Source organism: Grammomys surdaster, unplaced genomic scaffold, assembly GCF_004785775.1.
Source record: "Grammomys surdaster isolate TR1022 unplaced genomic scaffold, NIH_TR_1.0 97, whole genome shotgun sequence".
Classification (NCBI taxonomy): Eukaryota; Metazoa; Chordata; class Mammalia; order Rodentia; family Muridae; genus Grammomys; species Grammomys surdaster.
Genome location: NW_021604576.1, coordinates 18,221,598 through 18,236,555, shown reverse-complemented (window position 1 = coordinate 18,236,555; position 14,958 = coordinate 18,221,598). Strand labels below are relative to the sequence as shown.

At 43.3% G+C, this 14,958-nt stretch overlaps 1 protein-coding gene across 1 annotated transcript in view; it reads right to left on the bottom strand.

Annotated features, from left to right (window-relative positions):
- Positions 1 to 6,190: 6,190 nt before the first annotated feature.
- The window catches only part of Mdn1 (midasin AAA ATPase 1), a 120,310-nt gene continuing 111,542 nt past the window's right edge, over positions 6,191 to 14,958 (bottom strand). The window contains exons 96-102 of the mRNA XM_028779868.1: positions 14,179 to 14,294; positions 13,318 to 13,492; positions 11,134 to 11,207; positions 10,206 to 10,320; positions 9,524 to 9,587; positions 8,230 to 8,372; positions 6,191 to 7,462 (exon numbers count right to left, since the gene is read on the bottom strand). Of these exons, the coding sequence (XP_028635701.1) occupies positions 7,274 to 7,462; positions 8,230 to 8,372; positions 9,524 to 9,587; positions 10,206 to 10,320; positions 11,134 to 11,207; positions 13,318 to 13,492; positions 14,179 to 14,294 (876 nt within the window). The 3' untranslated portion in view covers positions 6,191 to 7,273. The remainder of the gene's footprint in view (positions 7,463 to 8,229; positions 8,373 to 9,523; positions 9,588 to 10,205; positions 10,321 to 11,133; positions 11,208 to 13,317; positions 13,493 to 14,178; positions 14,295 to 14,958) is intronic.

The window sequence follows — 14,958 nt, the reverse complement described above, 5'->3', positions numbered from 1 at the left end:
AGACTAGCCCCACAGGAATCATCATAACCAATATGACCTTGAGTCTAAGTGGGGGAAGGGATATCATGATTCCCAACTCCACATTTCTGCTTAGTTTCAGCTGGGTGAGCCCACTGGCTTCCAGCTTTGTAGCCAGAGCAGAGTTGGAGAGCCGGTCCCTGTAAGTCTCTGGAAGATGAGACTGCTCTGGGTGGATCTTCACAGTCTGGGCTTCCTCCTTCTCAGGTGGTGGTGTTTTCTTTACTTGGATGTGGTGGATGTATGGGGTGACACCTGTCCCTTAGTATTTAGGTGTTGTCCATGGTTAGCCATAGCTGACTAGGTGAGGGTCCCATAACAGTTGGGTGGCAGGCTTGTATCAACTGCATTATGTCAACTTGGGAGATATCGAGGGCAGAGAAATTTGTCTCTGTTGTTTGACACACTTAGGATACGGGCAAGAGAACCCTGTCACATGAGACATGAGGAGTAATTTACCTTTTCTTATAGATAAGGAGGGTTTCCTGGTCTGACTACATAGTGGAGACAGGAGCAGCAGACATCTGGCATGTCTTATTCCCATGCATCCTTATCCTATAATGAGGCCAGCATGCAATCCTCGGATGAGTTCTGTGCCCCATCTACAGGAATTACTTCAGCCTGGGGATATCCTGCCATTCAAGAGTATTGTAAGCTTAACATTTTCGACTAAACCCATAAAATCTAACTTTATCATACAAAACCCATGCTTATCAAAAATACTTTAAAAACCCTTTTTTATCAGAAACACAATCTGTGGTAGTTTGAATAAGTATGGCTCCCATAGTCTCCTATGTTTGAATGAATGCTTGGCCCATGGGGAGTGGCACTCTTAAGAGGTATGGCCTTTTTGGAGTACATAAGGCCTTGCTGGAGGAAGTGTGTCTCTATGAAGGCAAGCTTTGAGGTTTCTATGCTCAAGGGATGCTCAGTGTGACTAAGTCTGCTGCTGCCTGTGGATCCCGAGATGTCGAACCCACCTGGGGGAACACCAATTAAACCTGCATTTATTCACTTTTACTCTCGTCTGATCTGGCCTATATTGAGCTGGCAGAAAGCCCCCTTGTGTGGTGTGACCTTTGCATACAGCGTTCCCATCCACCAAAGTACTCTTCTGGAGAAACCCTAAAAACCTGTATAGACTTAGGGTGTCAACCTGTTACAAGTTTTAAGTAGACTTTTTCTCTTGGAATTTTACGGATTTTTATTTTTTAAAAACATTTATTTATTTTATGTACATGAGTACACTGTCACTGTCTTCAGACACACCAGAAGAGGGCACTGGATCACATTACAGGTGGTTGTGAGCCACCATGTGGTTGCCGGGAATAGAACTCAGGACCTCTGGAAGAGCAATCAGTGCTCTTAACTGCTGAGCCATTTCTCCAGCCTGGAATTTTACAGATTTTTAACCCTCACCTCACCCTACAGTGTTGTAGATTCTGAAAGTGTATTTCAGCAAAAACTCGAGATACCAATGACCTTGAATGGAGGACGCTTCTTGTAAACAAGACCCAAGAGGGAGGAAAGTACTCAGCTAAACCACCTGCAATTACATAAATACCTTTTTAACTTTAGCTGTTTTTATGTCCACAAAGTCCCCCACCCCCAGCCCCTTGTAGGTTTATACTTTTCAAAATCTACTTTAATAAGGAATCTTAAACACAACAACCTCCCTTACAGCCGCCGACCAAAGGCAGGGGAGGAAGATGGTTAATAGGACAAGGAGGACATGGACCTGTTTAGAAGTAGGTTTTTGGGGCAAGTCCAATCTTTGTTGTCTGCAGTTCAGTCCACATGGCTTATCAGCACCCGCTTGATCCAGAAGAAACGAGTCTGCTGAAGCAAGAAGCAGCCATAATGCCCCCAGAAAAGTTCTTTGATGAGTTTCTATGAAGTCACGACAAGAGACTATCAGTGGCAAGGACCAATGCCATAGCGTCCTCAGTGAAGACCAGTGTCAGCGAAGCCCAATGAAGACCAGCAACAATGCCAGAGCCCTGTCCACTGTCGGGTTATACTTACACTCTTTCCAAACATCAAGTATCTTCTCCAGCCAAACATCACATGCCCTTTCACCAGACAGCTCCCCCAAAAATACCACCTGCCTGTTCTCACCAAAACATCCTCTCATAAAACAGCTTCCAGAAAAATACACATGACACAACTGAGTCTCCAACAAAACCAGAAATTCCCACTTCAACCCCTCAACTTGGATCTGAAGTCAGGGAGCCAATTTGGATTTGAAATAGAAAGTGTTAGTATTCTGTTTAAACTCCACCTCCACAGTTATCTGGCAACAGCCAGGTATGCTCCTCCCCACAGTTACCTGGCAACAGCCTGCCCACTATAAAAGGGGCTGCTTGCCCCCTCCTCTCTCTCTTGCTCTCTGTTCTCTTGCTTGTAGGTTCTGTCTGTCCCCTCGACCCTCCCCCCTTCCCCCTCTCTCCATGTGGTCATGGCCAGCCTGCATTTCTCTCCTCTCTCCGCCATTCCACTTGCTTCTCTCCCTACCTTTGCCCTCCGCCCTGAATAAACCCCCTCCCCCTGTGGAACCGTTTGGTCTGGTGTGGTCTGTTCTGAGCTGCGCGCCAAAATCTAACAGACAGGACAAATCCCATCTCCAGAAACAGCTTTCCAGTGAATTAAAAACATATGATACACACATATGTATACATATACATACATACATATATGTATGTTTGTATATATATATGATACCCAAAATGTATTTGTTTTTCTGTTAACCGAGAAGCTGAAATAAAAGCAAGCACATCAGGCTTAGTGATGCAGAAACAAAGGCAAAACATAAACACAGGGTAAGAGAGTCCCAAGAACACAGCTAGTGTGAGGCTATGGGTGGACTGAGATGAGCTGACTAGGTTTGGGCTCTCAGCAAGACTGTGTGATGGGGATGAGAGGGTTGCGATCAGACTCTGAGGGGTGGAGAGCTCAGAGAAGGGGAAGAAAAGGCTGGGAAGGGGGGGGGGCAAGTGAGGAGGGACATGGAGCCTGGGAGGAAAGAGGTAGCTGGGGGCCCACAGACAAGACAGATGGAATCAGAGGATGGAGTTTCCTGGAACCACGAGTATAGTCCCAGAAAGGAATCAGCACAACTCACATAGCAGGTGACAAGGGCAGAGGACTACATATTTCTCCCTTAAAGGTGAGGTGCACACCCTAAGTTGGCTTCTGATCATTAAGTCAAAGAGCTTGGAGAACAGACCAGCTTTCTTGTCCCAGAGACAGAAACAAAGGAGACAAGACATGGTAACAAAAATGCTGCTCTCTGGGCAGAATCTGTCCAGAATGCATTCAATCACTCACACAATTCAGTAAGTCAGTCATTAGAAACCCAGGTCTCCCAAACACTGAGGTAGAATCCGAATCCCAGGTGGTCTATTGGTGTCCTAATATAGTGTGAGAGGACAAGGGACTGCCCAAACCTAAGAGGGCTCCTCAGCAGGCCTGGCCTTCTCAACTAGAACTGCATTTGGTACACAAATGTAACTCCTAGAGCCAGGACTCACTCTGCTTTGTCAGGGAGCACAGCAACTATCCCAGACCACTCTGGGCTCAGTGGGAGGCATGAACTGGCTTCAGCACCCCACCCTCCATCTTCTCCACTGGCTGGGAAGGTCTGGAGTGAGGCTGATTCCTGTGGTGAGGGGGTGATTTCCCTGGAGCTTCTCATATTTTACAGTCTAGACTACCACACATATAAGGCCAAAATTAGTTTTTTATTAGCAGGCTCTTGCCCTCAAGATACTGAGCACCAAAGCTCAGGGGTACACCTTTTCTAAAGACAAAGCCCATGACGTCATTACTGTCAGTTATAGGTCAAAGGGATCATGTACCATGTTTTGGCTCTACACTCAGCAGGTATTTTGCTTATGTTGCTAAGGTAGATGTGACTGTTCAGAGTACAAGATAGCATCACCTCAGTCACTTCAGTAAGGATTCCAGGAACACACAAACTGGTACCTTACAGCGCTCTAGTTTTGTGGTAGAAATTTTCCTGTCCAATCTATTTGCAGCAGGAGGCCTGTGATTGGACAGGGAAAAGGGAGGCGGAGCTAAGGGTGGCAGAGAGAGAGAGAGAGAGAGAGAGAGAGAGAGAGAGAGAGAGAGAGAGAGAGAGAGAGAGACAGACAGACACTAGGAGACGGGGGAGAGAAACGGTGTAGTCTCAGGTAGTTAGTTAAGCATATCCAAAGGTTAGGATAATTGGGATAACTTGTCTAATTGTGTGGGCATCTTGGGTATTGAGATTTTAAATCTATTGGTTAACTATAAGCTTTAGAGTTTTGATTTACCAGATTAATGGGTATTGTGATACTTAACTGTGTCTGATGGCAGTTACTGCATGGGGCTAGCATAGTGCCGTGGAGGCGGCAGGGGTTGGCATAGGAGCTAGGCCAAGAGCCATGGAAGTGGGCGGAGGCAACATCTTGGCTGGTGCCACTGAGACCATTAGTGTGGGAACATGGCAGCTAAGCTGGGAGCCAGCTGGTCACCTCTTTTCTAACACCTCCTGCTACATAGTTTTCTCTCTGGAAGAGAGGGGAAGGAACAGGAGAGCTAAGCAGGGTAAGAAGCTTGCCTAGCATATTCACAGAGCTCTGAAGGGGGTTGATTTTTTTTTTTTTTGAGATAGTGTCTCAACCATGTAGATCTGGCTGTCCTGAAACTCACTTGCCTCTGGTTTCTAAGTGTTGGGATTAAAGGCTTGCACTACTCCAACTTGCTTCTGAAGGGTTTTTCGGCTGGAGAAAGCTACTTGGATACCACAAGTAACATGAAGTAGAATAGGCAAAAACAATTAGTTGAGATGTCAGGCTGGAAATTAAGAGCTGCAGCTGCAGTACTATCAGAGACACAGAAAGGAAGATCAATGTCAGATACTTCTGCTAGATAGATGGCTGGGTAGAATTTGATGGAGTTGTAGAGGAGACACATGGGTGAAACATCACCAAGTCAGGTTATGCAATGGTAAACAGGCAGGCAGGCAGGTATTGCTGAGAAGAAATGGAATATGTGAATATACCATTCAAATTCGGTGTATCTGAATTAGTATATTATTTCAAATAAACTGCGTCAAACTACTAGTATATCTGAAGTTCATTACCCAAGTCAGACACTGTCAGTTAACAACGGAGGTCAGTACTTGGTGGTGGTCTCCTAAGATGATACTGAGTAAACTCCTAGTTGTTTAAGCACCACACACTGTACTTACACAATGGCACTGTCTTGCTGCTATGTGACCTATGACTATTTGAGAATACCATACATCAGCCTTGCTGTACCTTCACACAGTTTTACCATCTTCTGAGATTAGGTAGTTCTGGAACACGTGAGATCCACCTGACTCCGCCTCTCAAGTGCCAAGATAAAGTGTGTACGACACCACTACACACACTCCCCTTCACAGGCTTTTCTGGTTAGATGATTTTGAGGTTGTGGTGATGGGAAAGTTATCTGTGTAAGATTATGATGCCAGCTTGCAGATAGTGCTTAACTATGAGGGCTCAGCTATCGGGCCAGACTGCGTAACTGCCCATAGGCAGCAAGAGCAAAAAGCCCATCATCCCCCTTTCCTGGGACAACCAAAGTTGAAATGGCACCTGTTCATAAGACTTCTGCCCCGAGTCCCAGGTGCTACCCTATGGGCAAAGAAATCATCCCAAGTCCATGATCTGGGAGGCCCTTTCTCAGCTTCATGCTGACTGCAATTGCAGTCAATGTGACATGAGTGAAGAGTTATGACTCTTTCTGACACCCCATGTGGTTCTGCCAACTTCCCTTGCTACAAAGCCTGTGTGCTGCAACTCACGAATCACAGAACTCCCAGTAAGGCATAAACGTTTACCATCTTGAACTACAAGTCTGTGTGCTAGCATGGTCTGATTAGCAGAGAGGATCAATCCTAAGCACACTCTTTCAATCCTGTCATATTTTTCATACTCCATTAAGAATGATCAAAGATGGGCTAGAGAGATGGCTCAGTGGTTAAGAGCACTCACTGCTCTTCCAGAGGTCCTGGGTTCAATACCCAACAACAACATGGTGGCTCACAACCATCTGTAATGGGGTCTGGTGCCCTTTTATGGTATGTCTGAAGACAGCGACAGTGTATTCACATACATAAAATAAATAATAAAAAAAAAAGATCAAAGATTAACTCAACAATTTAATAGTTTTCAGAATATAAGCTGCATAGCATTTTTGAATAAAAAATAATATAATTTTAAGTACATGCTTTAGGACACTTTGTTAAACAATAAGCAATCTGTCTTTGATGACCACCATATAAGGGTGGCACACTTCACAGTGTCATCTGCAAACAGACATGGAGACAGATGTACAGCACAATGTCTACAAACAACATTTAAATAGAATACAACACATGATTTCAAGTATTCAAACACTGCTTTCTGGCCAAGTAAAACTGCCCCCAGCCCCAAGGGAACGAAACCTAACACTACTGTGCTGTGTGGGTGAGGGGAGGATGGAGCTGTTGCGTTCTTGTGGATGCAGCATCTTTTTATTCCTTTCCACAATGACACTGGTTTAGGGTATCTTGAAAGCAGTAGGAGGAATAAATTTTCCTCTTAGTATTGGGGGAAGGATGGCTAAAGAAATAAATTAGAGTAGGGGCTATGGCAGCCCAAGAATGAAATAAGGGAGAATTGCATAGTCTCCTGAGGCAGCCACTGGGAAGGGCACAAAAAGTGGCTTCATTTTTGTGCAGCTCTACGACCACCTTTGCTGACTGCTTTATGAGAACACACCATCGAAGTCTCCTGCTTTCTACGCAGGGTAAGACATGCCCAACCAAGTGACTTCTGTAGAGCTTAAGGCAGGGACCAGAGTGCAGCCCCCTTTAGTCCTCTGTCCAAAGGGCTGGTAAAATGCAGCCCATGTTCCTGGCTTCATTTCCTCAAGGTGTTGAGGAGAGGAAAGGGCTCTAGAGCTCTAGAGAAGGAGCAGCGTGATCTCTACCTGGTCCCTAGTCACGAGCACTAGTACTACTTGTGAGCTTTCTGTGCCCAGTACAGCAGGGCGTCTAAGAGCTTGCGCGTGGAAATACAAATGTATAGTGCAATAACAAATGTTTTTATAACTGCTAGATACAGTAAAAAAATCAGATCCAAGACAAGAGTATCAGAGCACTGAGTTCACAAACAGCTGTGTAAGAGAGCTGCAGGGGAGACGCTGTGATCCCGCAGGCAGCCTCACTACAGACTGTTCTGGTCTAGGAATGGTCAGATGCAGTCACCAGCTCAAACCACTGCCTGAGGGCATCACTGAGAGTCTCAGGAAGTGCATTCACGTCCCGAAGAATAATGTAGAATGGAAATGGAAACTCTTCCATGTAGGATCGGATTTCGGGCATCTCCCCTGGTCCTTTAAATATTGGTACTTTAATGTCCAAGATAGAATCCTGTTAACAAAAGACAGTTTGTTGGATTTCTTTCTTTCTTTCTTTTTTTTTTTGGTTTTTCAAGACAGAGTTTCTCTGTATAGCCCTGGCTGTACTGGAACTCACTCTGTAGACCAGGCTGGCCTCGAACTCAGAAATCCACCTGCCTCTACCTCCCAAGTGCTGGGATAACAAAAGACATTTTAAGAGAAAAATAAAATAGATCCTTGACTAGTTCATTGGTGACCTTGTTAGCAGACAAGAAAAGCTGACATTAAGAGAGACTTCTAAAATGTTTATGAAGGCAGCTATTTCTAACATGGAGACGTTCAAGGAAGAGGAACAAATAAGTAACTGCTTTCCTTGTTAACAGTGTCTCTATTTTGTATGGAGAAATCCCCACTTACCTTGCCAGTCAGGATGAGTGCAACCTGCAGCTATATGCTTCCTCAGACCCTGAGTTTGCCAGCTGCTAGGATGGTATGGGAAAGGCTAGTCTCTATTTAAAGGAGCTCAGGGCCCACTTTTGATAACTGCTATTCTTTTCATATAGAAGAAAACTATCCTCCAGAGGAGGGTTTTTTGCATCTGTGAATCTCTGCTCTCCTACTCATGATTCTTTCTGTGTTGGAAAGAATGTTCTTCACCTTGCAGGGTTGTGTGGCACTTAATGAAGGAAACAGCACTGAGCACCAGTATCCCAGGACAGAGCTGCAGCTATACTTCTGAACAAGTTCGAGGGGCCCCCTATTCTTCAGAATGGTAGCCTTTGGCACTCGCTCACTCACCCGTGAATTGGGATCATCCAACACAACAAAAATGACGAAGATGTTGGCATTCTGGGCAGCCTGGACTGCTGCTAGAACTCTGTCTTTGCCTTCCAGGAAAAGGCCTCGTCCATCAGAAACTATGAGGAGCAGCTGGGCAGTCTCTGCAGAAGCCGTGCATTACGGGGGAAGGGAAAAGGTAAAACCCATGTTAACAATTGGAAACCATCTGTGGGCTTTCTAAAGACAAGCAGATCCTTGGAACTGCCACATTCTGCACAGAAACGGTAGAGAGAGTCGAGACACTCAACTGGTCAGCACAGCAGACAGAAGGTCAAGTTTAGGTCAACTTCATTAAAAGGCAAAGCATGTGGGCCAAAGAAGGCTCAACACAGAAAGGCATCTGCTATTTACTGTAAGTCTCATTCCTCGAGACTTACATGATAGAAGCAGTTGTTCCATGATCCACATGCTTTTCCAGCAGCCAGAGAGATGAACTGGCCACCAGAAGTGACCCATTTAGTAACCTAGAACTATGTCTCCCAAATTTTATATACTGTCTTCTGGACATTTCTATCCAGGGACAATTCTATGTCCCTAATTTCCTTCCCTTTCCCTCTTCTCCAGGACAGAATCAGGGCTAGATAACTGTCATATTTCAAGCCTGATTAGAGCAATCATAATTACATTAACTCATTTTTGGATTAGGTTCTATGAGTGTGAACTTTATACTTAATTCCATACACCTTATTCCCATCCAACTTTGAACTTAATCTATCATATAAATATGTTCTAATTTGTAACTAGTGACTATCAATTATAAGCCTTAAAAATGAGTTCAGCATAAATTTCAGAAAAAATAATAAAGAATTCCATCAATGACAGAACTCCATCTTTTTGTTTTTTCCTATAGAGAATACTGTTAAAAGGTGATGAGGGTTAGAGGGGCTCAGAAGATGGTTCATTTGGTACAATGCTTCCTATGCAAGTAGGAGGACCTGACTTAGAATTATCAGTGCCCACAAAGAAGTCAAGAGTGACAATGCATGCCTGTAATCCCAGTGTTGGAGAGCAGGAGACAAAATGAAACCTGGGGTTTGATGGCCAGCCTAGCTGTGAGCTCCTGGTTCAGTTAAAGACCCTTTCTCAAAAGATAAATGAATAAACAAAGGAGAGAAATCAAGGAGGACTTTCAAGTCATCCTCAGACTTCCACACACATGCATCTGCACACATACATGAGCACGTATGCATTCACTCACAAACTAAAAACAAAAGATAGCACAGAGAGGTAAAAGAAACTGCAAGCAGCTCACCTGGACTGACGTTCTGGGATAGCTTCTGGGCAGCTGCAAACATTTTGGCTACAGATTCTAGAAACTAAACAGAATCACCACAAATTACTACAACTACTTAAGCTCCCCTCTCCTAATGTCTTCCTCCTGTGCAGCATTCACCACTGAACACTGACATGCGTAAGTACCGACAGGACTGTCACTGGCTGGTGGCTCTATCAGTGTTCTACAGATACTCCAAAGGAAGACAAGATAATTATATGAACAACCATGAACAAGTTTCCTTCTTTCAAGTTAGTAAACCTGTTGAGCAAAATAGCAAGAACTAAGAAGGGAAAGGCTGTTGTTTTATCTTCTTCAGAGATCTCTAGCTTTACCTCTCAAGGTTTTGTCTCTAGGCTTAATGAGAGACTAGGGTCAAACCCATCTGACCAATACCAGGAGGTAACTTTGTTTTTCAAATGTTTTAAACTGCTCAACTGTGCTAAAGTCAATGATCTTTGAGGACTGAAAAAAAAGAGTCACACCTTCGTTAAGAGACACCAAGGAAACTGTTCTAGTAACACATAGGCTGAAGTTACTACTGCGTATTGCCATGCTGCCTGTCTTAATTATAGAATGCGCCCAAGAGGTTCTAAAAATTAATGTCTCTTACTATCAGCTTTAGAATTTGGCAAAACAAATCTTAACTTCACCAGTATACCTGAGCAATCTTAGTCTTCCTTTGTTGGAATTTGCAGAGACGTAGAATACGAGACCCTGAAGAATCATTAAACTGCTCGTGGAATGGGTGCAACAGCTTGACTGACTCTCCAAAGCTTGGAAAGAAAAATCAGATACAACATGATTTCTTCAGTCATGTGATCAAAACAATAAAGGTTGGGAAGAGGACTTCCCTATTGTGATGAGAAGGCCACACTAGAACTGGGCAGTGGTGACCCATATCTTTAACCCTAGGACTCGGGAGGCAGAGGCAGGCAGATCTCTGAGTTGAAGGCCAGCCTGGTCTACATGACAGCCAAGGTTACACAGAGGAACCCTGTCTGAACTCCAATTCAAACTGTTCTCTGGTGAGCATTTCCAGGCCTCATGGGTTCCCTGAGCTCTGTGGTTTCTTGGGGCCACCTACTTTATCCTAGTAGCCGAGGAACCTTATAGAACTCATATCCCAAATGTACTGTCTTAACCTGGTCCTTGTCAAAAAGCCCTAAGGCTGATACTTAACTTTTGCCCTTCACTCAACCACCTGTCCTTTACTCAACCACCTGCCGCCTAGAACTGGTTGGAGCCAGGAAAACCCTGTTGTTCAGGTATCTCAATCAATAGAACTTCTCAAACAATCAAACAAAAACCAAAGGTAATATTAAGGTATGGAGAGACAGCTTCAGCAGCTAAGAGCGTCTCATCCAGAGGACCCAGGTTTGGATCCTACCACCCACTCACTGGTGGCTCACACTATCTCTAAGTCCAGTTCCAGGGATCCAATGCCTCTTTTGGCTTCTAAGGGTATTGCATGCATGTGGTACACAGACATACACAAAGGTGACACACCCATACACATGAAGTAAAAAATCACAACAAAACCAATCAACCAAAACAAAACAAAGCAAATGTGTAAAAGGCAACATTACCTGCACACTGCAATCTGACCCACTTCTAGAAGGGTTAGAGCATTACCAATCACAGCCAATGACTCAAATGCAAGCTATGAAGACAAAAGAAGAGTTTAAGACATCAAAATTACCCTAAATCAGTTTGCCTCAAGACTTCACAGAAAACATTATTTTTTGTATGGCAAACAGGTACCAAATAGTACCAAAATGTCATACAACCAACTCAGGCTGGAGTCCCCTTGGACTCTCTCCTGAGTTTAGCTGCTTAAACCAGAGTGCAATACACCAATAGGAATGGTTTATTCTATATACTCCGAAACAACAGCAGTACTGAGAAGTATCTTCCAGAAATGCAAGCTTCCCTTTCTTTCCACAGCAGAGCCTACATAAAATCCTTTATATGTAACTTAAGAGTTTGAACTCATGTGATAGAGTCAGACTAGAGAACTGAGTTACACATTTTATTACTAGAATTATTCCAATTTCTCAGTCTCTAGTCAACTTTGCAGAGAACTTTTCTCTGTATATACTGTATGTATGTTTCCTCTCCCCAGTAAATGCCTTCCTACAACCATTGACTTTGTCTGCAATGCTTGAGATTTCTCCTGCCTTTTAATTCTTTAATTGGCAGAGAAAACAAATCTATTAAGACCCTAGATTGTAAAAGTACATCTTAAGAATGTTGGGGATGAGTGAATTTTAAAAAAATGGAAAATTGAAAAGGGAGAGATCTAGTATTTTTCTAAGTGTTCTTAAAAGTTCTCGATTTTTTTTTCTTGAGTGGAAGAGGAAAATATGTGCTTGTGTGTGGGTGGTTTTTTTTTTTAATTTTAATTTTTTGTACTTCACTACTCAAAGACCCCATGAAGCTTAAAGATAGGCCCAAAGCAACTGTAAGTTATCAAGATGGATAGACAACCTGAAATCCCTTGAAACATAATTACTCATACTTTGAAAATAACATTCCTGTCCACGTAAAGGAAAATCTAGCTCACCATGAAATAAAGCATAAGAAGAAAATTGTTATTCATTTACAAATGGTTACCGGCACGCTCTGATGGGAGGAAACAAGGCTGCCAATTTGTGGGTCCTAAATCTCAGGGCAATGAGTAAATGATAATGGGGAACATGAGGCCTTTCTGTGGCCCCATCTCGTTCCCTTCTGTAGATCTAAGCTAAGCTGTGAGGTAGCCGGGGCTGAATGTAGTCCTCTGCACACCTGGTGGAGAGCACACAACCGTCACACTTCCACACCAGTGCAACACAAACATGCCTGATCTTCGATGTGCAATAGCTAAGGATAGTTAACCCACGGCCTTCTTTGAACACTGCCAATTTTAACATGAAACAGTTCATTATCTTCATCTGCAGCAAATCCAAAGAGATTTAAAAGTCAAAACACTCAATTCAAAAGTTTTACACAGAAACAGAACTTTAAAGACATGATAAATGAAAAACTGGACAAGGTCGCTAATTAGCCTTTGTAAATTAAATAATTCTCTAAGGCTTTTTTGATTCCTCTGATCAAACATCTGTCTTTAGACAGGTCTATGAGTATTATCAGGCTGTCTGTATAAAAGACCAGGGAATGAATGCAACAAAAAACAAACAACTCCCAAAACAAAAAACACAAACTTGGTTTTAAAAACAAATCCCTCTTTATTTTTGTTTTTCAATTTCTGGGCCAGAATTGATTTAAACAATTCTTTTATCATCTATATCAGTAAATCAACCCAATATAGTGCCCACATATGAAGAACATGCCAAACTGTGAGAAAATTCTTATTACTACCCGTATAAATGACAGCAGTTTTAACAAATTAGTTTAAAAAACATTAAACTAGGTATTTTATATATACATCATTTAATTTAGTTTTCATCACTAAGGTACTGTTATAATCCTTTTTTTTTTTTGTTAAAGAAAGTGAAACTAATAATAAACTGCCCAAAGTTATGGGGAGATGGGATGTGGACTGGACGCTAGCCTCTTCCAGGAAAGCTATCTTAGGTCAGCTGCTGGCTTAGGCCAAATAAAATCGCTGTAAAAAAATAGCACCCCTAGAAACCCAACAGTTTCAGAAATCCCTCGACGTGCAATCTTACAGACCACTTTCAAGATAGAGTCTTCATATCCGTCCTGCCAGCTATACTGAGCCTCCTTAGACAGCCTGAGGACCCGAGCCTGCTGCTTCTTCCCCTTACCTGTTTGCTGTGGTTGTCTACCATGCTTGAGGAGTCATCAATAGCCAGACAAATCTGATACTGACGTTTACTGGGCTTGGTCCTACGAAGCCAAATCCTGTCTTTTCGAAACTGACTGGCGATGTACGGAATGATCTTGCGCATGTTCAGTCGTTTCCCTGTTCGATAGTCTCCTCTGTTACAGGAACCAATGGGAGCAAAGGTGAACACAGGCTCATGCCTCAGGATTTTAAGACAAAATCACATTATTAAAAACTTTAAAAAGTCACAGTGTCAGGTAACTATTCCTGGCAAAATGTTGACATTCAATGCAGACTGCAATTAGCACCTTCTAATCGCCAGCCCACCGGCCTTGGATCTGACTGTAATAACTAAGCCTTTCTCAAATAGCTAAAACACATTTACAGAATTAGAGAGTAATTTTTTCTGTATTAAATACAAAGACTCACATGCTTCTCTTTTCTGTTCTAAACCACGACTTTGACCAAATATTTGTGGTTCTGATCCTAGCTGAGTAACACACCTAAAGCACAGTAAACAGCACCACATCTATGGCTGTTTCTCACCTAGCAGAATGTAAGATGCCTTCATGTATGTACTTCCTCATCACAGAAATGTGTGCGCAGGTGCATGCGTGCACGAGCAAGCAAACACACACACACACACACACACACACACACACACACACACACACACAAACACACAGTGTTCCTATTTACAGCTAATGGGGGACAGTAGCAGACACCACAATCTAGAGAGCAGAAACAGCAACCCAGAAGCCAACACTCTAGATGCCTAGTGCTGAGTGTAGTTGAACTGGTTGGCTCTGACATCTAAGAGTCTCGAGCAGGGAAGGCGTACCTTAGTTTGGCTGCCTGTGTAGGTTCTAGCAGGAGACGAAGCTGCTCACACAGCTGCTGTGAAAGCGATGCAGTTAAGACTAGGTAATTCTGCCACATCTCAGCGGCCGCCTTCTCCTAGGACAGCAAAATAGAGATTACTATTAGAATGCTGAAGCAGAAAAGAACTTGCACCACTTTCTCAGCAAGCAGCAATCCAACTAAATAAAACCCACTGTCCCCCAAATCCTGTAACATACAGTTCCACAGGGGGTAAGAAAAGTGAAATCCTCTGGGTAGTGGTGGTGCACGCCTTTAATCCCAGCACTTGGGAGGCAAAGGCAGGCAGATTTCTGAGTTCGAGGCCAGTCTGGTCTACAGAGTGAGTTCCAGGACAGCCAGGGCTACACAGAGAAACCCTGTCTCGAAAAACCAACCAACCAACCAACCAACCAAAAAAAAAAAAAAAAAGAAAAGAAAAAGAGAAAAGAAAGGAAAAGAAAAGTGAAATCCGCAGTTAACAATGGGAAGTCACAAATCACTCAACAGTTTGCTCCTGCCAGTTCAAGAACTGGACCTGATGTTTTGCACAGCAGCATGGCATGGGAATGCGGACTCTGGGCAAGGGAGAGTGACAGTGTACACAAATTCCTCAACAGCACAGATCCACGCACACAAAGGAAGGCTTCATACTGACTACAGCAGAGCATGTAATACATGTGTGGTAGGGAGAATGATAATAAACACAGAATATAGGCATGCAATACACAATATATTTAGAGGTTAAATCCTTAAAATAAAA